This window comes from Miniopterus schreibersii (assembly GCF_964146895.1).
Source record: "Miniopterus schreibersii genome assembly, chromosome: 14".
Taxonomy (NCBI): Eukaryota; Metazoa; Chordata; class Mammalia; order Chiroptera; family Miniopteridae; genus Miniopterus; species Miniopterus schreibersii.
In genome coordinates, this window is record NC_138114.1 from 47,243,442 (window position 1) to 47,271,065 (window position 27,624).

Below are 27,624 nucleotides of genomic sequence, written 5' to 3' on the forward strand. Positions count from 1 at the left end.
CGTGACCTCAACACAAAATACAACTTTTGAAGCTACAGCACTCACAAAGCAATAAGTAATCACTTGGGGATCACCGAAACGCCTCACACAAAAGGTTAAGCAACTTCTGAGGTTGTCCGTGACGGGCTGCCATTTATTAATTTGGCAACAACTCAGATGGTGTAAAACTATCTCTTTCAATAAGAAAATGTATTCAGGGTCGGTTTATGAGACTTGTCCCTGGTTTCCTGCCATCTAAAATATACCAAATGTTCAAAATTTAAGTGGATATCATGAATCAAGAATCAACAGGCATCCAGCCTGCTTTCCCCAGAATTTCACAGGCTGTTCTTTGGAAAACAGACTCTTCTGTTCCCTATTATAGACATGAATGTGCCTACATACATTGTCATCTGAGGTAAAAATCATAGCACTCTTGTTACTTGCCTTGGAATCTTTATTAAAGAGAGAGATGATCTCGTTTTAAAAGAAGTTAATATTTTTAAATTCTTCAAGCAGTTACACTTACTCAGCTTCTAAATAATAAGTAGTACCTCGTGTCCCCTTAGATCAGAGATATAAATAGCTATTAAGAAAGAGCCTGGCCGGGTGGCTCGGTTGGTTGGAGCTTCGTCGCGTACACCGAAAGGCCGTGGGTTTGATTCCCGGTCAGGGCACATTCCCAAGTTGCGGGTTTCAGACCCCGGTTGGGGGGCATATGAGAGGCAACCGGCCTATGTTCCTCTCCCTCTAAGATAAAAACAAAAATAAATGTATCCTCCGATGAGGATTTTTTTAAAAAAGGAAGAGCTTTTGTCCTTGATGGCTTTGTTGGGCAGAAACTTATTTATCAAGACCACAAATCCTGTTCCAAGATGGGTGTGTGTTCAGTCATCTCCATTCTTAAACTTTCTGATCTTATTACCTGGAATTCTAAGGACAGGTTACCCTGACGGAGAACGCTATCCCGGTGAATGTACACCCCAAGTTGTCCTTCTTTAGGACCCAGGCTCCCCCTGCAAGAGTGGTAGGCAGGGTGCTGTTCTCACATGAGGAAGACAGTGCAATTCTGTGCTCATGTAATTGGCTCGAATGTGGGTTTCTCTTTTTTTCTCAAAGTGCCACTAACCTGCTTTAAGTGTCAGCTTTAGGCTCTGCCCTGAGCTTTTTCTCTGAGCAAGTTTCCATAAACCATCGTAAGCCCATTATGTTTATAAATTGCCCCAAATAGGCCCCAAAATAAAGTGCTAGGGTTTCGTGTTTCCTTGTGGTTTACAACCTCAAAAAAATACCAAGGCCTCACTGTGAGAAAGAAAACAACGTCCAATGACAGGGCACGGACATTGTTGGACAAATCCTTTATTTTGTCCAGCCCTGCAGCACGTCGCCTTGAAACCTTTTGTTCGGTTGCTCTGGCTACCAAGGATCACCTTGTGACACCCTAGGAGCACACCTTTCTGTCTAGCGTTTCATTTTTCAGGCTTTTTTCCGGCAGGCATCTGGCTAGATGACAAGCTGTGGTGGTCACCATTGAAAGCAGCAATTCATCTGTGTCATTAGGCAGGGACACCCATAGCAACAGCCCAGGTATCACTACTTTCTGAAGGACTGCGATCCTCATCGGTCTTCAGAGAGAGGTTGATCACAGGGCTCCTTTACTTACCCTGTTTGCCCTGTAAATATCTTAGCATCTTCCACAGCCAGTGTGTGCAGTGATAGCCTCCCCTGGGAGCCTGGCCCTGCCCAGATCCACTCAACGAGAATCTGCACCCACGTGCACATCGCAGTTTGAGAAACGCAGTTCTGAGGGCAGGGGTCACTTGTTTACACATTTTTGCTTCCCCTCGGCACTGAGCACGGAGCTGATCAAGGTTATGCCTAAAAAGGATTAGTGAAAGAACATACGGATTTGGAGCTTCCACCGATGACATATTCTCAAGCACCCCTTCATCTTCAGAAATCCTCTTGTAAAACTACCTGATGCCCTTCATTTCCACGGTAGACTTTCCACGCCGGCCTCCGTTGTAAATGAGCCCTCAGCCGAATGATGTAATAGAATTGTTTACATGTTCTCCAAGTGTCTGCGAATGTGAATCAGCCTTTAAAATGTCTTTGTAAACAGAGCGGGATTAAGGGAGCCATTCCTTGCGTGTTTCCGTTGGCGGGCTGAGCGGTTGTGCACTGAAGCCACAGCTTGTCCCTTCCCACCCGCCCTCGGAGCCACCAGGACACTGAGAGAATTATGCTCTCCCCCTGTCCCTGAGCCCTCAGGCCGTAGATTGCCCTTTTGATAGACCTCAGGGCTTTGTTTTGGGTCAGATGGCAAATAATTCTTTTTGACTTAGAAATCATTAACACAAGCACACCAAGAACACAGTTGGAAGGCCCCAGCCCCCAGTGCAGTACCCATGTGGCCGTGGACACTCCATCCGCTTGCAGGTTCACGTGTGACTAGTCCTCTAAACGTATGTGGTCAGCAAAAACGGTGGTGTGACTTTCAGTCTATACGGCACTATAAATACGGTGCTACAATTTTATAATGAATGCGTTTTAAGTGTGTAAAGGCCATCTATGCCAAAGGGTTTAAATTCAGAAGGCACATGGGGTTATGGCTGCAGGTATGCAAGGCTGAGCATTTCTGAGCTTTGATGGTTTGATCCAGGTGGACGGCATGAGGTTCAGGAAGGATTTGGGAAAGGGAGGTAAGTGTAAACAGTCTGATAGGTTTGGTCTGTGTTATCAGTTATAGCTCGAGTAGTTTAAGGCTTATCTCTACCAGCACAGCATCAAATTTTTATCTCAGGATCTAGTGTTAGCAGAGGTGTTTTAACCACTAGTACTTAGAAATTTGACTCTGAGTCCCATGTGATTTCCAATCCTAGCCCTGTTATTTGACCATTCAATACTATGTAACCTTAGGTAACCCTTCAGTTTCCCCCTCAACACATGACGTTCAGAATGTGGAAGTTAAATGAGATAATGTATGTGAAGTGCTTACTTAGCACAATGCCTCACACAAGACACTCAAAATGTGTCAAAGATGATGATGGTGGTGTTTATAAGATGATTGGAAGATGACATGAAGCTTATGGAAAGGGCAAGGATAGAAGATACTCCACTGGGCCCTCCACTCTCTGTTTCAAGGCTGTTTCCTTCAGCATGCCTTCTAGTCTATGCGTTTCAAAGTGAGATTTCTCAGAGGTGCGTGGATTACCCCAAAGATTAACGCACGCAGCAAACATTGAAAGAGCCCTACTGAAGGCCAGGTGTTGTGTTAAGGTGGGGCCAAGAACTTTTCTCTACAAACACCTTTCATAATTAATATTAACTATATTACTGTTAAGTAGGGAAGGAAAAAATAATTCTCAAGAGAATGTTTTTTTTATACTAGAGCATAGGACCAACTCTTAAAGGCTTAGGAGCAATAGCTTTCGCAAATTATCTTTTCTGAAGCTTCCAGTCGTATTAAGTGCTGACAGTTTTTAAGCACTGAGATGAAAGAAACAGAGTCCTTTTCTTTTGTGTTACTAATTGCAATTTTGCTTGGCATGAGAAGCTGGCTTTCCTCTTGAGACATTTGCCAGCATACATTAATTGCACAAATATTTACAGACTGTTAAAGCACAGGGGCAGCTTATACCAAAAAAGATATGGAACACTTGAAAAAAAAAAACCCTCTTTGACACATTATATTTGTGGCTGGTTACCCAGAATCCGCATAAACTATTTGCCCCTTAGCTTCAGCAAAAGTGTTTAAAGAACATTGTCCCTGGGTTGATTTAGCATTTACTTGGCTGGCAATGGCTGCTGAAGCCTTCCTTCAAGAGCCTGTGGACAAACACTTCTTTTTTTTTTTTTTCAGGGTTAAAAATAAGGTTTCCAAAAATATGTATGCATCTTATGGATTGTTATATTGTCAACACTTTTAATCTTCCAGACCACCCACATGGCATGAAGAGGTTTATCCAATGGTGGTTCCAAATCCCAGGAGCTTCAGAAAGTTAACATGAACAAGCTGGAAAACTTGAACAGCAGAGCCCAAGGCTCTCTCCCCATCTTGTTCTCCCACTGGTTAAAAACAAAGGCTTTTGCCAGACAGCATGTTCAAATCCAGCTTTGGCCTTGGCTAGTGTGGCTTAGTTGGCTGGGCATCCTCCAGTGCACCAAAAGGTTGCTGGTTCAATTCTCGGTCAGGGCACATCCCCATTTGGGACTCAGTCCCCAGGAGGGGTGTGCAGGAGGCAGGCAGCTAATGCTCTGCTCTCACATCGATGTTTCTCTCTCCCTCTCCCTTCCTCTCTAAAATTCAATCTTTTTTTTTTAAATCCCAGCTTTGGCATTTCCGAGTTGTACAATCTTGAGGAATCTCTCAAGCTCCTGAAACCTAAGTTTCTCCACCTTACAATGGAAAGAGTCCTATGTAGGTACCGAGGAACTGGTACCTCCCTCCAAGGGTCTGGTGAGAAGGAAATGAGATGAGTGCAGAGCGCTTAGCACAGTGCCTGCCATCGCAGAAAGCACTGAGTAAGTGTTTGAGTGTGTTTTTAAACCAGACTGGCCCAATAAATAATTCAGCCTACAGAAAGAAGATTCTAGTACTCAGTAGAGGCTCTTTCTGAGGATAATGGCCACGCACCTAAAGGAGCGGAGCGTGGGCAGGAGCTGAAGATGCCAGGCTGCTGGGCGATCACAGGAAGGCAAGAGGATGGCAGAGCCAGGAGCTTAAGCTTCAGAAGAGGAGTGGGCACTGAGTGTGGCAGTGTCCCGTAAACAAGGGTGCCCAGTTAAACTGGAATTTCAGAAAGAACAACAATTTTCTTCATTTGAGTATGTCCCCAATATTGCTCAGTTTAACTGAGCTTCTGTTTTGAGTGAGGTTTTGTTTCGTTGGTTTTGCTCGATCTGGCCACCGCAGCCCTCACTCCGCAGACCCCTGCGCCAGCTGACATCGTTTCCTCTAGGCCCTGAATGCCCACCTCACATGGATGTTGGGAGGAGCCAAAAATAATGTGTGGAAAAGGCTTTGCAGACTCTAAAGAACTATAGCATCAAATCAAGTTTCCTTGGGTGGGTGTTGTTATGAAAACTGAGTCATCAAGCAAAAGCCAGGTCTTTGTGAATTTAAGGAGGTGTCTGGAAAATTCCAAGGAGTCTGGGGAGTTTGTTCAGAAGGAGGGTTCTAGAGACCTTAATGAGAGGGATTAGATGGGATGGTTCTCAACCGTGGCTACATCTTAGCATCACCAGTGCCAATACCCAGGCAGTACCCGAGACCAACTGAGTCAGGATCTCCGAGGGTGGGGCCAGGAGTGAGCACTGTTAAACCTCTCTCTGTTACTCCAATTTGCAGCCAAGCTTGTAACCCAGCAGAAAAACACACCTGAGAAGGGGTAGGTTGAACAGTTTAGAAACTTTGGAGCCTGGGAAGGTCCTAAGGGATAGATGCACTCTTTAGTGAGATGGTGTGAGGAGAAGACGTACTGAGGGTAAATGAATATAGCTATTTTTAAAACCAGGAGATTGGGATGTGAGCTAGAAGCAGTGGATTAGGTAAGAAAACCAGGCAAGAAATGTCTATAATCAATCAACCAGCACTGCATAGCCACATGCCCAGTGGAACAGTGGTCCCTCTCCTTCAAGAGGGCACAAGATCCATTTGTGATTGAAAAGGGTTGTGTTGGAGGATTTGCGCATTCAGTGAAATCACAGTTGGTTCACAATTTCTATTCTGAGTTATGACAGGTCTTGTGGGAGCTGAAGAACAAGTTCCCTTTCAGACATAAAGATATAGAAGGTGTGGGTGGTTATGTAAAAATGCACTAATTAGCATTCTGAGTAAACCACACCTACATGAGAAGCTAGCACTGGTCTAGCTCAGGAACGGTGAGGAGGGGCAGGTTAAGTAGGTGGGACAGCTGCAAAGGGAAAAGCCTCTCTAAGGCCCACATCACAGCAGAGTGACAAAGTGGGCCATGTGGATATGTGAGGAAGGAGGATTCTATGCAGAGCAAGTAGCAGGTGCAAAGGCCCTGAGGCAGCTACCACCTGGGCCTGTTTGAGAACCTTTAAGAAAGCCAGTGCTGTAGAGCAGGATGATGGGAAATAAGGGTGAAAGGCAGGCGGGGCCAGATCATGTAGGGCTTTCAACCATGGTGAGCACCTTGGATTTAATTCTTATGCCATGGGAAAACATTAGAGGGACTTGAGCAGAGACGTGATAGGCCCCAGGAAACTATGATGAGACTCTGGAGAATGGATTCAGACAGAAAGAGTAGAAGCAGGGAGCCCAGGTGAGAGGCTGTTGCAGCAGTGGCCGGGGTGAGATGCAGACAGGTCGGAGTGGCTGTGGAGGTCGTGAGAAGCAGGCTTTATCTTAAGTAGAGCCGGCAGGTTTGCTGACAGATCTGAAGTGGGCATGTGAGAAAGGGCTGGAAATTGAGGGTACCTTCTGGGTGTATGGCCTTCCCGCCTCCCTCTCATAAGGACCCTTATGGTTGCATCAGGCCCACCCGGATAAGCCAGGAGAATCTCCCATCTCAAGATCCTTAATTTACTCCCATCTGCAGAGTCCCTTGTGCCATGTGAGGCAACACATCCGTAGATTCTGGGGCTTAGGATGTGGACAGCTTGGGTGGGGCTGGGGGTGGGGACATTATTTAGTTTACCTTTTGTCTCTACTTCTTTATCCTGATTGAGATGAAAATAGCAATGTGCCCAACTAAAATACTACATTTCACAGACCTTCTTTGCAGTTAAAAGTGACAAGAACATTTTCCCAAAGGAGACTGTAGCACATGCTGGTGCGGCCACCTGTCCTCCCTCACGCTAATCGCTTCAGTGCAGGGGCCTTCTCCAAGAGCCATACCCACGTGTCCCTCTGGATCCCTCTGGCCTTCTTTGCTTCATGCAGGACAGGCCAGAAGTGCCAGGAATTAATGTCCTCAAAGAGCTTTGTAATACTGTTTGGAAAATATGACCAAAGAACCTACAACACGTGGCCTGAGTGAATGACTGTGGGTGAATGGACATTGGATGGATGGATGGATGGATGGATGGATGGATGGATGGATGGATGGATGGACGGACTGACGAATGGGAAGTCTGCCTTACAGGTTTATAGATATCCTTTCCAAAGAAACACAATGTCAAAGTGATTTTCTCTGTCCCACGTGTCGGTTAGGTCTCCGGGTTACGAAGACAGGCTGTTGGCAGCCTTGCAGTTCCCAGCTAAGTGGAGATCAGCACAAGCTTTTTATGAACTACTTAGAGCAAATAACTAGTCAAAGACTAAATGTAAAAATACTAAAGACTATTTCCAGAGTAGTTAAAATTGAACGAAAGAAACATACAAGGAAATACATTCCAAGAAACTATTTCTCCTAAAACAATCTGTCCTGGGCAGAAAGTGAATGATAACCTAATCCCACCTGCATGTCTGAAATCCAACTGTGTTTTCTAAACAAAGGAACCAATAACACCTGCACCCTGCATAGGGTGCGAAAGAGAAAAATGGAAATAACCTTCGTTCAGTGCTTACCTGGGATCGAGCACTGTGCTACATGGTTTTTATATGTAAAGTCTTACTTAATTGTTAAAAACGATCCTGTGAGGTCAACTCTATCCACCCCATTTTGCAGACGAGAAAACTTAAACTAGCCAAGGCGGAGCTGGTTCCAACCCAATTACCCTAGTAAAGAAAAATATTAAAATTTTGTGCCTTCTAAAGGTGATCAAAGAAGATAAAATTTATTAGCACTTCCTCTTTCCCCCAAAAGGATTGATTTTTTATTGGTTTTTTGGGTTTTTTTCTTTTAAGAGAGAGGAAGGGGAGAGAGAGAGAAAAAAAAACACTGATCCGTTGCCTCCAGCACACACCCCGACCGGGGATCGAACCTGCAACCTTTCAGTGCATGGGACAACACTCCAACCAACTGAGCCACACCGACCAGGGTCCCCCCCAAAAATGTAATTTAAATGAAAATATACCAAAAGCCCTGTGGTGGCCAGATACCACTCAGCAGGCCTAAGAGGGGCCGGTCACATCAGCTTGTTTATTTTTAAGATCGTTGGGAAGCTGTGCAGGAGAACCGACCTAGTGTCACCCTGCTGATGACAACTGCATTGTGGATGAATAACCAAGTCTTCCTGGAGATCCTTGGCTTGAACAAGGAGAAGCCAGGCTTTTGATTCCTTACCTGGCCCAAATGAATCCTTCCTGCCATCCCCAGGAGGACGGTGGGAGGCAGGGAGGGGTGGGAAGCCAGGGAATTGTTTCAGTGGTAGTCACTGCAGGAGGTCAAGGCTGGGCTGGCACTGTTCTCAGTAAGTCATTGTGACTATAGTCCAAAGTCTGGCAGGAATTGTTTTTAAATACACTTCTTTTCTTTTTTTCTTTTCTTTCTTTCCCCTTCTCCCTTCCTTTTTTGTTGCTAGACTGCTGGAATGCCAAGGGCAGCTCTGCAGCTCTGGGCCAAGCCACAAGATGATTAAAAGCCCAGGGACTTTCCCTGGAGCACCAGCTTCCATTTCATCGTGGGGCAAGAGGAAAATTTGCCCTGAGATAGAAGCTTGGGAACTTCCTCTTGGTTCCCATTTCAAATAGAGCGTGTACTTTGCTAGTCACCCTGGCACTCGGAGCACAGAGTGAGCAGGGGCACAGTCAAGAAACCCAGGGAGAGGGCACTTTGCTGAGCACCGAACCAGTGACCTGCTGGCTTCTGGTGAGTACTGTCTGTGGGACTCGTCTGGGTTTCCTGGCTGTGCTGGTCTGGAAGCTTTCCTGAACAAAATCGCTGGTGTGGGCTCTGTCTTCATGTCCTTCTTGCTCTGTATAGAGGGAAGCAGGACCTCTCGATGTCACACTCATCAAATCCCACACGACATTACAAGGACCAGGTTAGGTAACAACAACAGTGGGTAGATTCTCCTGCGTGAGATCAAAGCGCTAAATCTGAAAGGCTTTTTTGTTTGGAGGCACTGTCAAGAAATGCAGGCAGAGCTGTGACATGATTTAATTCTTTCTTAGGTGGGAGGCAGAGCAAAGTGGTTGAGATGCTCAAGTTAGAGTTCTGACTCTGCTTATTTTTAGTTGTGTGATCAAAGACCAATTGCTTAATCTCTCTGGTGAGTGTCCTCATCTGTAAAATGGGTGTTGTATCATTGTAAGAATGGTATAAGCTTTATAGTGTTGTTATGTGATCTATATATAAATCTAATGAGATTTCATATATATGAGTTTGCTTATATCATATAAGCATTGATATAATACGTTGCATATATATGTATATAATGACTCTCATATGTATGTATCCATATACTAGATTTCATATGTAAAATATAGAATGTATGTATATAAGATGAAATATATTATATATTACATGAAATTCAGTGTATGTAAACATATGTATGGAATCCATTATATACACATACATGAAATCTATTATACAAGTGTTCCTTAGAAATGCCTGGAATGTATTAAGCACTCAGTAAATACCAGTCATTATTAAACAATCATAGAATCATAGACTGTTTGAACTGCAAACAACCTAACAAGTAGCATTTATTGAGCACCTTTTAGATACTGAATGCTATTCGCTAGATTATCTCAAGCGATGCTAACAGCAATCCTCTGAGGGCGGTGATATTATCATTTTCACTTTACAAATGCAGAAACAGGGGTATGGAGGGGTGGTACAGTGTGCCCAAGATCACATCTCTCAAACAGACGGAGGTGACATCTAAACCCAGATTCCAGAGTTAGCCCTCTAACCCGCCCGCCCTACTGTCCTCTCCCTTTATGGTGGGTGGAGAAAAGAGGGAGGAGAGGTCCCTACACGTGGCCACGGAGCCTTCTGTGGGCATTGGAAGGCTAGAAATGTCCTCCGAGGCTCTCTCTGCATCCACGGTGTGCAGGGAGCGGAATGCTGTTGGCAGTGTCCCGAGTGAGCCTCGGTGTAGGGCGCTGTGGGGCTCTGCGGGGAGACCTAGCACGTCACCGGGCTCTTCCATCAAATGCAGGTTTTCATTTGTAAAACGAGCTATCTCATCGGACGGTTCTGAGACACCCAAGCAATAATGCATGCGAACACATTTAGAACCTGTGCGGGCTCTACAAATCATTGTTTTATCAAGGAAAAAAGATTCTTCCCTTTTTTAACCAAGGAATTGCTATGAGTCATTTATGCCTCAGGAGGAAAGAATGGGTTCATGCCGAAAAAAAAGAGAAATCAGGAGGGAGGAATGATACTGTGCCCAGGGGTGGCAAAAATTCCTCGGTCTCCTCCCACTTTTCTGGGACTGTCCTGGCACTGCCCTATTTATTCTGTGCTTCCTTCTATTGTGAGAGGCTGAGTAATTCAAGGTAAAAAATTGGCCATCATGTTCTGTTCTAAAGACCTCCCCTCCCCGAGGCCCTCCACCCTGTGGGATTCCCGTGTCTCGGGGCCCGGAATGGTCACGGGATTGCTGGCAGGGCTGTCCTGGAAAGGAGTCTCCTCTCCGGGTCAGCTTCACAGTGTCAGCCTCAGTGCCCAGAGTCGGGCAGCCTTGGGACGGGCCACCCAGGTGCTGAGGCAATGTGAGCACGCCCTAGGCCTCGCTCTTAGGTTCCCTCCGGAGCAAGTGAGTCCCTGGCATGGAGAGGGCTTATCTTGGGCCGCCTCTCGGCCAGAAATGCTCTCTCAGCTATATTTGGTCCATAGCACCCTGCCCTTGCCCCGCTCCTATCTGTCCTTCTCGGCGTTGCTTCCCCCCAGGGGCTCTCTTGTCACAGCAGGAGCAGACAAAGTCCAGGGAAGACGGCTTCTGCAGCCACCCTAGCAACACCTCGCAGCCCTGCTATTTGGTGACCGCTGCTTGGACAGGTCCTTGTTGCCATGGCTGCCATCGGCCCGGGGCACCACCCTGACACCTGATGGTCATCAGGCGGCTCATCAGTGAAGCCTACTGCTGTTTGGGGACTCACAACTCTTAATTCTTCTTTTTGACAGGTGAGAACAGACAGCCACCATGGAACCCAAACCTCAGAAGAGCCCAGGTACCCAAGGGGCATACTCTCAGAAGGAAAAATCCTCTTATTGAAAATGGCTAGCAGTTCCCATCAATCTAGCCAGGATACAGAAGATGGTTTCAGTGGGGGATAATTGGTGGCATTCTGGGACAACGAGTCTCGGTTTGGAGAATGTAGCAGAGGCTATTGAACTCAGTTCATTATTCTGTAAGAGCTCACCTATCTAGAAACTTGGCATTTTTTGATTTTCGTGGGCCAATTTGTTCCATTTGTTTCATGGTCCATTGTTGCTTGGAGATGATGCTAACAACAAACCATAGCCCAGAGAAGACTGGGGAAGATTTCCTTCATCTGTCCCAGGCCACACAGCTATTAAAGGAGCTGAAATTTTTTATATTGTTTCCTTCTGGGTTTTTTTTCCTTTCTTTTCGGGGGCCGGGGGAGGGCGGCTTTGGGGAGAGCAGGCAGAATTGCTGCAGGAGGGTGAGGACCGCTGCCCAAGAACCACCTAAGACCAGCGTGATGGCCCGTCAGCTCTTACCTAACCCTGGTCCTGTTTTCACCAGGCAAAGAAAGCTCCGATTCTTCGGGAAAGGCTGCTTTGCCTTTTCCAAAACCAAGGACACACTAGAACTATCGTCTGGATGTGAAAGCAAAACCAAACTCTTTTTGAAAAAACTTCTTTTCATTTAAACAACATTAGTTGTGTTTCCTAAATAATGAAAGTAGTTTATATTTCTTGCAGACATTTTGGAAAATATAGAAAAAAAAATCAAAAAGTGTGTATAATTTCAACACTTTCAAAGGAGCATTTAATGTTTTGGAAACCCCTGTAACCACCTTGCACTTCATTTTCCACAGCAGGTGGTTTTGCTTTTGTTCGTTAAGCCAAAGGGTAAAGCAGAATTATCTTGCCCCCGTGGCTGGTGCTTCCACAGGAAGGGAGAAAGCCTTTGCTCACAGCTAGAGAGCCAGCAAAGTGCTTCCGAAACAGAGAGGCCAACAGGTGTGAGCTGCACTCAGGTGCACACGGGTGTGAGCTGCACTCAGGTGCACACGGGTGTGAGCTGCACTCAGGTGCACACGGGTGTGAGCTGCACTCAGGTGCACACGGGTGTGAGCTGCATTAAGGTGCTTCTAAAAGTCACCTGAATGAAGGTCCCCGAGGTGGGTGAATCAGAATCACACTCTTGGTCTTTGGGCCCTTTGTTTTCCTGACCGATTATAGATGGGTTTTTCCCCCCATAACTGAATAATTTGAAGACTTTTCCAGAAGTAAACAGTGTTTTCCATTTGAAGCAACTCTTTTCAGAAATTCACAGGGAACAAACTTCGTTCTGTTCACTTTCTTTTATTAGGCAAACAATTTACATATTATTATGAAAATGAAGTCTGCAAACAAGATTACTTTATTAAGTCACCACCTCCTCAGCTTTTCTCTTCTGCTGTAAGTATTCACTAGGATTTTAACAGGCCTCCCACCAGCCTCCTGAGCATTTTTTCAACCCTTTCTCTTCTTCTGAGATTTAACTGAGATGCCAAATATTTTCATTTTTCAGCCCTCTTGGAAAAAGCGATTTTTTGTCCTGTCAAGGAGTGAGGAGAAGGGCTTTCGTCTTTCCTATTACAAAGACCATCATCACCGAGGTTCCATTAAAATTGATGGGTATGTATCCAATTGAGGAAAAGCTTGCAACAACAAATGCCAATGTATTGCATGCAAATTAATATTTAAATCATTGTTGAAAGAAGCAAGAGCTGCCCTGGCCCATGTGGCTCATTTCGCTGGGCATCATCCTGTGCACCAAAGGGTTGGTGGTTTGATTCTCAGTTGGGACACGTGCCCCGTTTGGAGGCTCGATCCCTGGTAAGAAGCATGCAGGAGCCAGCAGATCGATGTTACCTTCTCACATCAATGTTTCTCTCTCTCTCCCTCTCCCCTCCTCTATCTAACAAAAACAAATCAATTAAGAAAAGAAGCCAGGGCTTTGCACTTATATCTGTTGCTGAAAAGAAGCTAAAATGGAACATTTGAATAGAAGATAGCTAAATAATTATTTCATATTATATATTCTAGTTGGCAAATTATTAATTAATGAGCATTTAATTACACAAGATGTTGATGCGTTTAATTTGTGGATGGGAAAGAACAGATGAAATGATCATTTCATAAAGCCAAGATAGGTTTTAAAAGATATTTAGATTGGCTTTATTGTCTTTAAGGAATTATGTACCAAAAAACTGAGAAAACATGATAATTTATGGAATTAAGAATCCAACTAAAATGAGAACTTTTGGATGAAGTTTCTTGCTGAACCAAGTATTTGAGGACCCAGATCTAAACTTGTTTTCCGAAACAATTAGCTCATTTTCAAAACATTGCACCGGCAAGCCTAGAGTTGCACTCCATTTGAATCCTAACATCAAACATTGGTTGGGTTTCTTCCTAATTTTCTAATTGCATCTGTTTGACACTTTATGTCTTTATCTCACAGAAGTTCCAGCGTAGACATTGGCATAAGTAGCCATGAAAAAATGCAGTCTGTACAGAAGATGTTTAAATGCCACCCCGATGAGGTGATGTCCATCAGAACCCCTACCAGAGAGTACTTCCTCATTGGCAGTGGCAGGTGAGCAGCAGATAACCAGTGTCTCCAGGTGCAAAACAAACCAGCAAACAAAACACATTAAACCAACAAGCAATAGACACGCTTAGAAGGGAACCCCCTGGTCACAACCATAAACTCCACCTTGGAGGTCTTCGCTGTTTGTTAAAATACCTTGAAAAGTCACAGCGTTCATTTCCTGGGCTGCCATAACAAGGCGCCTCAACCTGGGTGCCTTGGAACGACAGAAAAGTCTATTTGCATTGTTTAGGGGGCTGAGTCTGAAATCGAGGTGCCGCAGGACCATGCTCACTCTGAAGTCCCCAGGGAAGACCTGTTCAGGCCTCTCTCCAGCTTCTATGACTTCCTTGGCTGGTGGCAGCGTAACTTCAGTCTTCATGTGGCATCCTCCCTGTGTGCACATCTCGGAGTCCAATTTCCCGTTTTCATAACGACATCAGTCATCTGGGGTTAGGATTCTGTCCCGCTTCAGTGTGATCTCATCTTAACTAATGACATCAACAACGACCCAACGCAATTTCCAAATAAGATCACATTCTGAGGTCTTGGGGGTTGGGACTCCAATATGTGAATTTTGGGGAGGGATACAATTCAACCCAAAACAGTCACCATCGCCCCAGATGCATCCCATGTAAAAGAAGCCAACACACTTCTTCAGGGATGAGCTCAGCCCCCCCCCCCAACCCTCATACAAGCTACATGTGTTAGGGTTGGGGGGTTGCTGTGCTCATCCCTGAAGGAGTCCTGTTTAAGAAGGTGCCTCTGGATTCTTCATAGGTGATTATCTGCTTGACAGAGAGGCCGAGGTTGGGGAAGGAAGCTGTGCAGAGCAGGCAGGGGGTGCTAAAGCCAGAGTAGAAAGAGCCTTGACCTGTTTCAGATCAACCCAGAGGCAAACCGCTTTCTTTTACATCGCCATGAGCGTCCACAGAAGGGAAAATGGGGTTTACGTCGCCTTTCCCAGGCACATCCTTCGTGGACACACACAGCCTCAAGGGAGGCCCACCCGGCTGGCCGCGCACCAGCGGCGCCCACAGGCACCCGGCTCGCCGGGGACACAAAGCAAAGCCCGACCCTGTGATTCCCGTGGTCGGTTCCCACTTTCCCCCCATTTCTCTGAGCTCTGCGCACCGAGGGGGCCTGAGGGTTAATTCTAGCGCCTGAGTGTGGAGGAGGCAAGGAGCCAGGGGGTCATGTAAGCTCCTTAGGAAAAAAATCCTGATTTCCCTGGTACCTGCTCCCACCGCCTTTGCAACCTTAATGAAAGAATCCTCCGTTTCAAAGAGAGCGAAGGCGCTGTTGTTGCCACCTGCCAGCTGAAGGTTTATTCCTATCAACAGGGAGAAGATTAAAGACTGGGTCTCGTTCATGTCATCGTCTTGCCGGGACATGAAAGCAGCAAGCCCGAGTACAGAGGTGACTCCACCACGCAGAAAGGAGCAGGGCACCTGAGCGCAGCCCTCCTTTCACAGGGGAACAATGGGAGCTTCTTTTCCCCTCCTTAGCAACTGGCCTTAGCACGAGGAATAAATAAGTGAGAAAATGTACATCCTTGTTAGTTTTGTGATTAACAATGGGGAAGAATACTTTCTTGTTTTGCAAGGGAGCTGCAATAGAGAGACACTTCAGATTCTCATTATTGAGATAGGAGGAGTGAAAATTAACTGGCAGTTTTTGATAGTAGCTGAAGCGACGGCATTTTCCCTCATTGTTATCCGAGGTACGTGACAGCTACCTTTGGGGTGACTAAGTCTAGGCTGGTTCCTATAAAAATGCCTTTCTTGCATTTTCTTTCTTTATTTCACATTTTCAACATGATGTCTCTCTAATGTAAGGGCTAGTGACTTTCAGGTTTTTTGTTTACTTCCTAAGAACCTTGGCTAATTTACACAGATCTTCATAAGTGAACCTTTGGTCTCCAGGTATTGTTTTAACATGTTTTCTAGGTTGTTCTATGTTTCCAACAAAAGCTGAAGCCAAGGAGGAAGGGAGAGCAAGGTGTTCCTACAAGCTGCCTCGACTTATTAGGACATTGGAGTGGGAGCAGAGAGCCATAGGGTTGACAGGACAGGTTGAGGGCAGTTCAGGGCGTCTCTGACGGCCATGCTGAGAGTCCTCGAGGATTTGGAAACAGGAGAGAGACAAGGTCACCTCATGACTTAGTGAGAGAACGCTGGCCACCTGTATAGATGTCAGTGGTGAAAGGCCAGACTCAGGGAGCCCAGCCTCGTTCCAGACAAGAGATCCCTCATGCCCTGACTCCAGTGTTCCTTGTTCACGAGCAGGAGACACTCTCATTGGGTGCCAAGAGGCCCTCTTCAGACCCCGGCCCTCTTCTTGGTTATTCCAGCGCCCTGGGGACTGTCAGCTCCACCTCAACAAGAAATACCCTTCCAGACATGGTAAGCAGACTTGCCCCACCTCTCTCGGGATGCCATGCTGGAGAGTCAGCTGACCCTTTAAACATCTCTCCAGTGGATTTGACACCTTTCTTAAACCTAACCCATCATAAGAACAATTGTTAGCCCCACTGTTTATCTTGTATTTAATCTGTTGGCTACACCACAGATGAGCCTTACTGCTTGCCCAGCCCACCTCTAAATGGGTTCATTCATTTTGGATGCTCCTCAATAAATATCTGGGCATGTTGGGAGGATCCCTCCAGCTACACAAAAAGCTGGCTGGTAACCTTGCCTTTCCTTTCACACACAGGGCACAGATTATCTCTATAAAATAATTGCCAAAACACCACTTGACTTTCTGTCATATCATCTGTACTCCTCCGGCAAAATCAGAATTTTTATTAATTTTCTTCATTTACCCAGATCAGTCTTCCTTCTGTGTGTGTGTGTGTGTGTGTGTGTGTGTGTGTGTGGTTTCATCTTCATTTCTAATGAAATTCATTTGAAGAAAAAGTATATCTGTCCCTTGAGAGTGATTTGTATTTGTAGTCTCAGCTCTCTTCCCAGCTTTGGATATTGTTAATAAATGGGTTGAGTGTTTTCTGTCGTGAATACTATTTTGTCCCTTAGATATGTAACCATGGACTTTCCCTTCTCCCTGGGTACAAGAGACGTCTTAATATGGCAGAGCCTCCTGTGTTTATCTAGTTGGAAGCTCTCCAACTATTTTAAAAGCTCTTTGTGGCTTATCAAACTCACCAAGCCAAAACCTCATTTGGTGTTTGTAGGAAAGGTGACAGGAAACAGGGTTGGGAAGATTAACCCTTTTCAGTGAATGCCTCTTGCTTTTCCCCAAATGATATCCCTTCTGCCCAAAGATAATGTTATTGGTCATCTCTCCTTTCACACTATGTATCCAGTGATTTTTTCCAGTCAGCTCCAGCTAAGAACACCATCTGCCTCGTTGGGATTTCTTGTTGTTGCTCTTGTTGCTGTTGTTGTTGAAATTAAATTAGATCCCTTCTTCCTCCCCAACTCAGCATGATCTGGCTCCATGAGCTTGATAAATGGACGCTACTTCAATGCATCTATGTTTGTTAAATCACTTTCCTTCAAGGACTTCCTAGAGAACATTCCGAGTCTTTTCAAACCCCCCTGCTCCCAGGCATTGTTCTTGGAAGAATTGAATTGTACTATTTTCTTGCCATGCAAAGCAGCTACTTTAGTAGAGTATCTTGTGTCTACTGGGGAGGGAAGGCAGTAATTGGTTGAACCGAGATCACCTTGAAGCCTATAATTCTTACTGTCACATGATCAACATCACCAAATAGCATTGCTATGAAAACAATAGGAGGATGTGAGCAGAACACAAAAGAGAAATGTTGAGCAGGAAGAGGAAAGTTGCAATGTCTTAACTCTGGGCTAATAATTACCTTCTCAGATGGCACTGGGTGAAAACTAGAAAAAAGGTGGGGGTGGGGGTGGGGGTGGGGGTGGGGGTGGGGGTGGGGGTGGGGGTGGGGGTGGGGGTGGGGGTGGGGGACTTCGGCGGAGCTTAGTGACTTAGGATACCACCCACTGAGAGAACCACTTGTCCTGAGTTCCAGGTCCCCCCAGTGGTAGAGAAAAGCCTGAAAGCTGAGCCTATATTTTCATATTATCAAGGGTGACCCAGACTCAAGAGGCATCTTCAGGTTGTGTGGGATTCTGGATGTAACCTTGGAAGATCCTCTGATCTTCTCAACCTAATTAACCTCTTATGCCTTTCCCAGAAAGCATGTGGTTTAATCTGTCTCTTACAAAGAAACAGAAAAGCATTAATTCTGTCCTCTTGTCTTTATTTAGCATTTAATGGAAAAAAGCTCTCCAGGACTCAGACAAGCCCATCTACCACATGGCTCCTTGCCAGAGACCACTCAAGATACAGAAGAAGAGAGTCATTATATTAGTCCTCGAAGCATTCTTTTAGAGGTAACCCCTTTCATTTACTAATCATTTATTCCTTCTACAGATATTTGCTGAGCCCCTGAGCTGTTCCTGAGGCACTAGGCTGGCTCAGTGAAACACGGAATCAGTGAATCAGACACAGATGATGTGCTCAGTGTTGACACTTGGGTGGGAGCCAACTGCAATACAAGACAGAAAGGGCTCCATGCTGAAGAAAGATGTTTATAAAATGCCCAGAGTGCATGAGGAGTGGGAGGCAAAGGGGCTGACTTCCAGACAGAAGACCTGGGAAAATTCCAAGGAGATGACATATGGCTTCACTTGATAGGTAAAACTTGGACTTGAGGGGTTGACTTTGGAAGCCTTTCTATATTCTGGGCAAAAACAATAATATGAGCACAGGTCCTTGGGTGATAAATTGTGTGGTGGTATCAACCAGTCTCCTGATCCATTGGAAGCCCCTGCTGAGTCCCTTCTGTGTGCTGGTCACAGCACTTTACTAGGCATGGAACTTACATCACTCTGCCTTGAGAGCTCAGCGCCCCACCAGTTATCACCTGATAATGCTGCCCACGAGGCACGGCAGTGAGCTCTGGAACCAACAGAAAAAGCAGAGATTTTTCTCTGTCCCCGGGAGTCAGGGAGGCTTCAGAGACAAAGTGCCATTTGATAGGATATAGTGACTACTTTAGTTGGGCTATAACCTCGAGTGAGTGAATGGCACAGTAACATATGACAGAAAAAATAAGCCAGACCATGATGGGTCTTGAATGCCGAGTTGACTTCATTCTATAGTCAGCATAGAGGCAGTGATGGCTTCTGAGATGGGAAGTGACAAAACCCAAATTATCTTCCAGTGCTACTAACCCAGAAGCCTTATCTGAGGTGGGTGAGAGAAGAGAATGGAAATGGGGAATAGGGAGGCAAGGTTAGAGAAAGGGGGGTGGTCAGCATTTTCCAAACAGGAAGTTTTCTACAAGATGATGGCACGTGTTCACATAAAAGAAGTGTTCTGGAATCAAGTGAGTTCTAAAAACACCAAATTAAAGCAGGTTAAGCAAGCTTCTGAACTGCAGAATTCCCAGAGCCTTTAGTGATGCATTATAAATGTCCAAGTGGGATGCAACACACAGCATTTCCCAAGCTCATTGGACCACAGGACCCTTCTTTCACCAAAATATGTTCATGCTAGTCTTTCCTGGGACACAGTGATGGCAACTAATATTTTATGACAGTCCAACCAACCAGTCAGTTGTCCTGAATATTCGTTGTATGCCTGGCATTGGCTAGACATTTAATGGGATGCAAAATGTAGTAAGGCAGATAAAACTAAGCTAAAAGACCTTTTTTCCCCCAGTTAAAGTGTTGAACTTTACTATTTAATATTCAACATTATTTTGTATTAGTTTAAGGTGTACAACGTAGTGGCCAGAGAGCCACATACTTTACAAAGCGGTCCCTCTGGTGTTTCAAGCACTCGCCGCGCACTGCACATAGCCACCGGGCATCATTGACCGGATCGCTATGCTGCAAGCCACATCCCTGTGGCTGTTCCGTAACTACCAATGTGTACTTCTTAATACCTTTACCATTTTCCCCCTGACCCCCAACCCCCTCCCATCTGGCAACCATCAGTCTGTTCTATGTGTCTGTGAGCCCTTTCTATCATATGGTATTTGTCTTTCTCTGTCTGACTTATTTCACTTAACATAATACCCTCTAGGTCTACCCATGCTGTCACAAATGGTAAGATTTCATTCTTTTTTATGGCCAGTAGTATTCCATTGTATATGTGTATATGATGTATACAGCTTTTTTTTTTTTATCTGCTTGTCTATTTATGGGCACTTGGGCTGCTTCCCTATCTTGGCTGTTGTAAATAATGCTGCAATGAACATAGGGGTGCATATATTCTTTCGAATTAGTGTTTTGGGTTTCTTTGGATATATACCCAAAAGCAGAAGCTAAAAGACCATTTAAAAAAATGAAGTACAAAATTGTGCAGTAGAAATTCTGAGAAGGGAGAGATTGGCAGTGGCCAGGGTGGTCAGGAGGGGCTGTGGGACTTCAGCCAGGCCTGAACATGTCATTAGGCAGAGGAGAAAAGGGGCATGCCTGGAAAAAGAAACAGCATGAAAACGGGCACTCGAAGAGCACTATTGGTAGGGGTGTAGTGGAAAGACTGGCTTGACTGGAATGAACTCTTTCAGTTATGGGTTGATGCTTAAATTGTTAGGTAAGTAATAGGAAACCTTTAGGGTTTGAAGCAACCATTGTCCCAAATGACTGTCTTAGTTCTGAGGGACTCAGAACTAAGCCCCTCCAGGGTAGTACTTTCTAAGACCCTTCACAGCCTTCTGAAGCAACTTGGGCCCCTGTGAACATGGTAGCCTGAGGCCAGCTCTGCATCGCATCAGTCTTTGACCCAGCCAGGTGACATGAATTCACAGTAGCACTGGTTGGGGAAAAGAATTCATGTTATTAAGTGCCTGCTAGTGAAACAGAAAATAAATAGCAGTTTAACCCAATAAAATATTTGCATTAGGAGCATGGGGCACCCAGGAGAAGAAAACGGGACTCTAGTCTACTAGAGCTTTACTGGATCAGCCCCCCTCAGAACAACACCACTGTGCATCCAACGGTGGATGCCTTTCTTAGTTCAGGGCCTAGAGCCATCGTGGAAGGGGCAAGAAGATACCTGGCTTATTAGTAGACTTACATCCTTACATTTATTCCTCTTGTCTATAGTTGGACAATATTATTGCTTCCAGTGAACCTGGTGAACCCATTGAACCTGCTAGTCCAGACCAGGTCTCCCAGAGACTTGAGCGTCATTACATGTCAATGAAATCCTGGTAAGTAAAACAGCCATGTTTTAAAATTTTATTTTAGCTAATGTACTGTTACAGAAAATCACTAGTGAGATGCCAAGACAAAAGCATTACCATAGACCAAATTCTACACATTGTTCAGTAATCTCAAAACAAGATAGAGTGAGAATTGGTTTCTCTCCCCGACAGAAAACCATTAATGACATCCTCGGGACATTTTTCTGTCTCCTGGGGAAGTGACTTTCTGTTTTGCATTTACATCTCTCACACTCACTTCTGTCTCCCAATGCTCCCAAAGTAAAGGGTTATTTGGACTCCATATCCACTTTTAGATGGAAAGTTTGTTGGATTTGATCTAACTGTGACTGTGATATTGACGGTTAGACATATTTCAATATCTTGTTAATGCTCCCACAGCTGTTAGGTGCTTAAATGTGAAAATTGTCAGTAGACATGCTAAAAAAGGGTTTGTGTTCACTTCTTATGCTCTAGTTTGTTCAAAGAGACAACCAATGAGTCTGCTGAGAACAAAGAGGAATCCCAGACCTGCCCAGAGACCCTGAACAGGGGGTCTCACCTGGAAGAACAAGGCTCAGGACGGGATTCTTGCCTTCCACCTGCAGAAACGAAAGCCCAGACCATGAATGACAAAAAGGGGTCGGCCTCACTAACTGTTGTGCAATTGTCTATATTAATCAAGTAAAGTTCTAATTTCTCAACCTTTGTGGGCCCTTAGAACAAGGCAGGCTTCCTTTTTTTTAACTCAGAATTCAAATTTTAAAGCAATTCCCAAAAATCTCAAAGTCAGCCAAGAATCTGACTGGCTTCCCCTTGTCACTGACCTGGTGGCCAAGCACAGTGAGTAACCGGGCTGGAAGCAAAGCTCCCTGGGCTGTGGGTGGCATTTTCAAATATTTTGTAAAGACTCTCCTTCGGCTAGCCTTTCAGGTCCTGGATCCCACTGATCTGGGGAGCATGTCACCCACTTTTTTCTGTTAAAATTATGGCCATGCAAGTCATAAGAAGCTTGGTTCTAGACTAGGAGGGGAAGACATTTAGTTAAGTGATGCCAAGAGCATTTGATGAGATGGTGCTCAGGTTTAACTCTTTTCAGTGTCTTCTATGGAATCATTCCCAGAGGAGAAACGTGCAGACTGACCTGATATAGACAGTTATGTAATCAATTTTGTCATTTTTTCTCCCTTCTCACTGTCTCCCATCTACTACCACATCCCAAGAGGGGTGAGAAAGGCCATCAGTGGCTACTTTTCAGTAACCTGAATTCATATTCTTCTCTAAATAAGTTGGATGATCTTTAGCTGGAAAATGCCGTCTGATATGTAGGAGGCCAGAATTTACTCAGAAAGTACCGTTCAGAGCCAGAGACAGCTGCCTGATTTGACTTTTACAAATGTTTTATCTCATAGTAACGTTCCTGATGAAAGCCACGTGGAGAGACTGAATGTGTTCCTTTCTCCTCTTGACATCACCAGTTATTTGGGTCTCACAGAAGCCGCGGGACGCATATGGTGGGTCGGAGATTTGAGGGTTATTGATTATAAACTGGGTGGGGAGATATAAAGACAACATTTATACCTTGAAACACTGTAGGTGGCAAAACTGCCCGGAGAGCTTGGACTGTTCTTTTGCTGCTGTAGCAGGTCTTTGATCAGGGCAGGAATAAGGGCATTGTTGCTTGAGAGAGTCAGCGGGGAGGTGGGTGGGTGTAGGAGTACCCAAAAGACCAGGAAAGAACAAATTTCTGATTTTTTTCAAGGTGAGGAATAGTGGGATGGAATACGTATGGTCCAAGGAAACTATCCCAATCAATGAGCAATGAGTGTTTGTGAATGAATGAAGTTCGTGAGGCCGACAAGAACAGAAGGTCTAAAGGGAAAAGACTTATCAGGGTCTAGACTTCCAGACACCAGCTGAAAACCTGTTGGTCGGGGACAGACACAGCAGACCCCGTGACAGAGAATTTTCTTGAAATGATCACTGTTTATTTGCTTCTAATTCTCCTAAAGACTTTGTAATTTATTCTGCTGGAAGATTACATTTTTACAAGGGAAGACAGACCTTTCATGTGAAGTAGATGTTTCAGACCAGTAGCCTTCTAAGTTCTGTAAGTGGGCAAGAACCGCAAGCTTGCATTTTTTCCACATTTCCCACAGTCTAAGGCTCAATAACTGTGACAAAAACTGTGGCCTTCTCTGTGCCTGGGATTTCTCATTAATTAGTTTATTTGTTCATTAGATGGTCACTGTGTCATCATTATGTGCTCACTGTCAGCAAATACCTATTGAGCACCTTTTGTTTACTTGGAGTTATGGGGTTATAAACAATTTTTTTAAAGGTGGTCCCATACTTCTGGTGGAAAAGACAGCCACATAAACAAATAAATAGAAAGTGCATCTTATTTGAATATACAATAAATGAGGTGCTCACACAGTATAATAGGAGCCCAGGGGAGGGAGAGGAGTGACGAATTAAAGTAAGGGAAGTGGGACGTAGGAGGGCTTTGCAGAGGCTTTGGAAGGAGGGTCAGGCTACCACAGTGGTGAAAGAGGGAAGAATTTTCCAGACAGAAAAGGGAGTTCAGCTACTTTGGATGTGGTGCAACACAGCTGAAGAAACTAGTGGGAGTAACAATGGGGTAGACTAGAGTGAGGGGCACCATCTGTGTCCCCATCTGTGTCCTGAACTGCCAGCAAGCATGGTCTCGGGCCTGTGTTGGACGCTGTGTTCCCCTCGCAGTGTGGCTGAATGGAAAGGCCCCCCGCGCCTGGGATGCTTATTTTTTCACGGAGACCACCTTTTGGCCTTGAATGACCTGAAGCCCCACAGCCTGGACGAGGTCTCCTTGTTTATCAGCCGGTCCGTCCAGAAGGAGGTGAGTCCGGCCGCCCGAGCCCTGCCCCGGGCAAGCCAGTGCCAGAAGGAACAAGACCAAGGTCTCAGGTGGAGTCGGAACCGTACTCTGAACACAGGTGACACTCTTCAGTCCCCAGCCGCCAAGTATAAATAAGAGACTGAGAAGTGTAAATAACACCTCCTACAATACATGTAAATGACAGGTTATTTTAGGGCCCTTTCGAAATTCTTTTATATAAGGTAATTTTGGAGAGAACGCTGGGCCGGGAGGCTGAACAACTGGTCAGGACCTCAGACACAGCCTCATGTGGCATAAAGAGCTTGCATTGGAACCAAATTGGCTCGGGCCTTGCATCCCATGTCTTTTAAACCATTTTTTGCCTCAATTTTCTCTAATGCAAAACCAGGGATAGTGATAATATTAGTTATTGGTGAATTAAAGGAGATCATCTATCTAACATGCTTACAACAGTGAATGGTTCCTATTAAGTGCTCGGACATGGTTCTGCCTATTCGTACATTCTCCATATTGTTCATTTCTTCCCCTGTCCATTTTTCTTTCTAACAAGCCACACGACCTTGGGAAATACCTCCTTCTCTGGGCATCAGTTTCTTCTCTCTAAAGTGGGAGAGTTGGTTTTCAAACTGTGCTTCTTGGCCCCTGAAAATGACAGGAGAGAAGAGGAAGGGGACAGTAAGGGGCATCAACTAGAGCAATCTACATGTATCATTTATCTTTTTTATGTGGTGACTTTCCTGTTAGCGCTTCTTGAAGATGCAATGTGTTGGCTTAAAATTTCTGCAAACCGTTGTACAGGATGATCTCTAAAATTTCTTCCAGCTCTGAGAGTTTATGATTATATGTATCTTATCTCTTCCACATCACACAATAACCTTGCTGGTTAGACAAATTGTACTACCACTGTTATCCAAATGGGAAACCAGTAAGAATGAGTGAGTTATCTAAGATACATAACTAGTTAGTGGGAGAGCAAGGCCTCATTTCATTCATTCATTCACTCATTGACTGTTTGTACGCTGGCTACTGTACTAGGTCTTAGAGCTACAAAAATGGCCTCAGGCTGAGCTTAAGGAGCTCACAGGTTAGTGGGTAAATTAGGCATCTTATGTGCTAGTTACATTGTGTGCCTTGAGTTATGAACAGAGGGTCATGGCAACTTAAAGGAGGAATGGAGTAAATCTATTTCAGGGAGGCCAGAAAGGTGTCTTGGAGAAGATGTTGGGCTTGGGTGTCGAAGACTGGGGTAGGCATCTGCAGTAGGAAAAAGGTAGCTCTCAGGGGCCCAGTCCAACAATCTGGTGCCTAACTTCCTCTGCCAAAGACCCACGCTGGGGCCAAGTGTTCAATAGAATCTTCTGAACTTTTTGGAAAGTCACCAAACAATGCTCTGACCCAAAGATCCAGGCATTGGCTCTGAAGCCGAGAGAAGGATTTTGGCCCGGGCATCACTGACTGCAGTTACCACCACTGCCTTTCTAGATTGTGGAGCCACCTGCAAGAGGGGTACCGGGGATTGGCAGCATTTCTCCTGTGATCAATCTGCCTGCCCCCTTTCTCTTGGGGGAACAATTAGATGCTTCTGAGAAATCTGGGGTGCTCGTCAACATGATTATCCAGATGATCAAAAAAAATGCCCTTCCTTTCCTACCCCTACCATTTCTGACTTATTCCTTTATGTGAAAATGGATATCCAGTCCTTTTTTAAAATTCAAAGATCTGGCTTCTGGAAGGGGAAAAAATGTTGGAAGAGGGGAGATATGGAAGCAGAAGTGGGGCAGCCAAGGGCCCTGTTGTTTTAAGCACCTGAACCAAGCAGGTCTACCCTTCTTCCTTGAGCATCTGAAGTGGGAGGTTGGGTAGAGATGGGTAAAGACAGTGAGAGGAGAAAATGTGAGATTGTACATGGAGGTGGAGGAGATGCTAGAATTTGCAGGGGACACACATCAAACTTCAATTTTCTCCCCATTTTGTCAGGGGCTGGTTCTGTCTGGTGGTCTCATTTCAATTCTTTAGTATCCAGAGGCTTTAAATTTTTGATACAAATGGGCCCATTGGGCACTATTGATGCCATTTAGAATCTGCCTTAACGGCTCCGGCCAGTGGATGCCAGAGAATAAAAATCCACCTGCCACCTGAGGATCCAAGTCCTCCTGGCTTCCTCTGTCCAGAGACTGTAGTTCATCACAGGATTTTCTTCAAAACCACCTTTGAAAGGTGTGACTGAGGACAGGCTGAGAACAATCCTGAGGATAATCTTTGGTCATTTAATTCTTTTCTTGCTTGTGTTTTAGAAAGTAAAACTCACCATCGGCCGGATCCCAAATTCAGAGAAATTCCACGCTATGGACTGTTCATGCTCCTTAAAACACCAAAGTGTTGCACCTTTCGAACTGGAAAAATCTGAACTGCAGAGGGCACTGAAGAGGAGTCCAGCTCTTAGAAAGGGTCATCAGAAAAGTACTGGAGAGTAACATGCTGGGACCCACCAGAGGGGTGAGGATGGGATCTGGACTCAGTTCTGGGCCCTGCCACATCTCTGTGTGACCCGAGGCAAGTGAGCGCCCCGGTCTAAATTCCCGCCTCTGCGTCCCAACAGTGAGGATAATACGCCCTCCCTGGCTCTTGCATCAGGGTTGTGAAGGGGGCCAAGCGGGCTAATGACGGTGGAACATGGGGAAAACAGAAGGCCTTATCTCAGACTCTGTTCCACACACCACAGGCAGAGATTGGGTAATTCCCCATCGACAATGTGCTGTGTGTTCCGTGAGGTCATGGCCCACACAATCCCTGCTTTGTTAGGGGACGTGCAGTTGGAAATGCTCAGTCCAGGAAGGCAAGATTCCTGAGGGAGATGTGATACCATATCAGCCTCCCAACACCTCCTGCTACTAGTCATGCCCGGGGTCCAGAATGCTGAGACAAAACACAACACTCACACTAAAAGAAAAAAAAATAAAATAAAGAAGAAAAAAAAGAAAGAAACTAAAAATAAACAGAATGCTCAGAGAGAGTGGCCCCTTGATTCAATAATTATCTTGCTTTTTTAAAGACCCATAACTATAATAGAAGTTAAAGCAGTTTTAGGTCATATCCAGCAAAGATCTGCTTGCTCTCTAAGTGATAAGAGAACTACTTAGCACTTCTAAGTTTGGAAGGTCTTAGCTAATTGGTGCATTAACTAATTGATTCTGGAGGCCAAAAGAATCTAATCTCTTTTCATACACAGGAAAACAAAGGCAGAGAGCTGAAGGACTGACCCAATCCAGGGATGTTAGAGCAGAAGGGGCCCTTCAGAAAATATAGGGTGGGCAAAAGGAGGGTTACAGTTGTTCAAACAGAAAATAATACAAAAATTAATAAATAATATTGCAAGAATAAACTCTGTTTGGCTTACTCACAACTGTAACCCTCCTTTTGCCCACCTGGCATATTTCACTGTGCTGTGATTTAGCGTGGGAAGAAATCAAGGCCTGAAACATCGAACGATATACTTCCTCTGTGGCTCCCAGTTTCATACCTATTAGTGGAAGAAGCAACCATCTGAAACCAGCCCTGAGAAACAGATGTTCTGACCCCCAGATTTGGATTTAGGTTTGAAAAGACCTCCAGCACAGAGAAGAGACGTTCAAATACAGTTCGTTTCCTGTTAATGAAATCTTTGTGTAATGATCAGAGATCTAACGGGATCTCAGGAGCCTTTTTCAAACCAACTTCGGCTGGATGATTCTGGAAAATGGAAGGTTTAAGTGAACTTTGCACTTACCGTACTAAGCTCCGGAGCTGGGCTGCCTAACTTGGCAGCCACTAGCCACATGTCGCTTTTTAAATTTAAGCTAATTAAAATTAAGTAAAATTTAAAATTTAGTTTCTTGATTGCACTAGCACATTGGAACACCTCGTGTTATTAAATGAGCATGCATCTCTTGTTTCCCTG

General features: G+C 45.0%; 1 protein-coding gene across 2 annotated transcripts; it reads left to right on the forward strand.

The window, feature by feature from the left end:
• The first annotated feature begins 10,745 nt into the window (after positions 1 to 10,745).
• On the forward strand, positions 10,746 to 26,629 carry PLEKHS1 (pleckstrin homology domain containing S1). 2 transcript variants are annotated; one of them, XM_081158418.1, is made up of 12 exons: positions 10,746 to 11,014; positions 12,346 to 12,434; positions 12,547 to 12,653; positions 13,483 to 13,617; positions 14,955 to 15,030; positions 15,900 to 16,016; positions 17,862 to 17,987; positions 20,712 to 20,818; positions 21,287 to 21,493; positions 22,222 to 22,323; positions 23,552 to 23,687; positions 25,982 to 26,629. In XM_081158418.1, exons 1-12 carry the CDS (start codon positions 10,987 to 10,989, stop codon positions 26,159 to 26,161), a joined length of 1,410 nt encoding a protein of 469 aa, XP_081014544.1. In that variant the 5' UTR covers positions 10,746 to 10,986; the 3' UTR covers positions 26,162 to 26,629. The 2 variants fall into 2 exon arrangements, with proteins under 2 accessions (XP_081014544.1, XP_081014545.1); XM_081158419.1 differs by having other exon boundaries at positions 10,747 to 10,967.
• Positions 26,630 to 27,624: the final 995 nt, after the last annotated feature.

What these genes read in the sequence shown, in the direction of transcription:
- PLEKHS1 (XM_081158418.1), top strand. Translation starts at nt 10,987, where the DNA reads ATGGAACCCAAACCTCAGAAGAGCCCAG. An exon ending in CTCAGCTTTTCTCTTCTGCT is followed by an intron (nt 12,435 to 12,546) that starts GTAAGTATTCAC and finishes TTCATTTTTCAG; the next exon opens with CCCTCTTGGAAAAAGCGATT. An exon ending in GGTTCCATTAAAATTGATGG is followed by an intron (nt 12,654 to 13,482) that starts GTATGTATCCAA and finishes TTTATCTCACAG; the next exon opens with AAGTTCCAGCGTAGACATTG.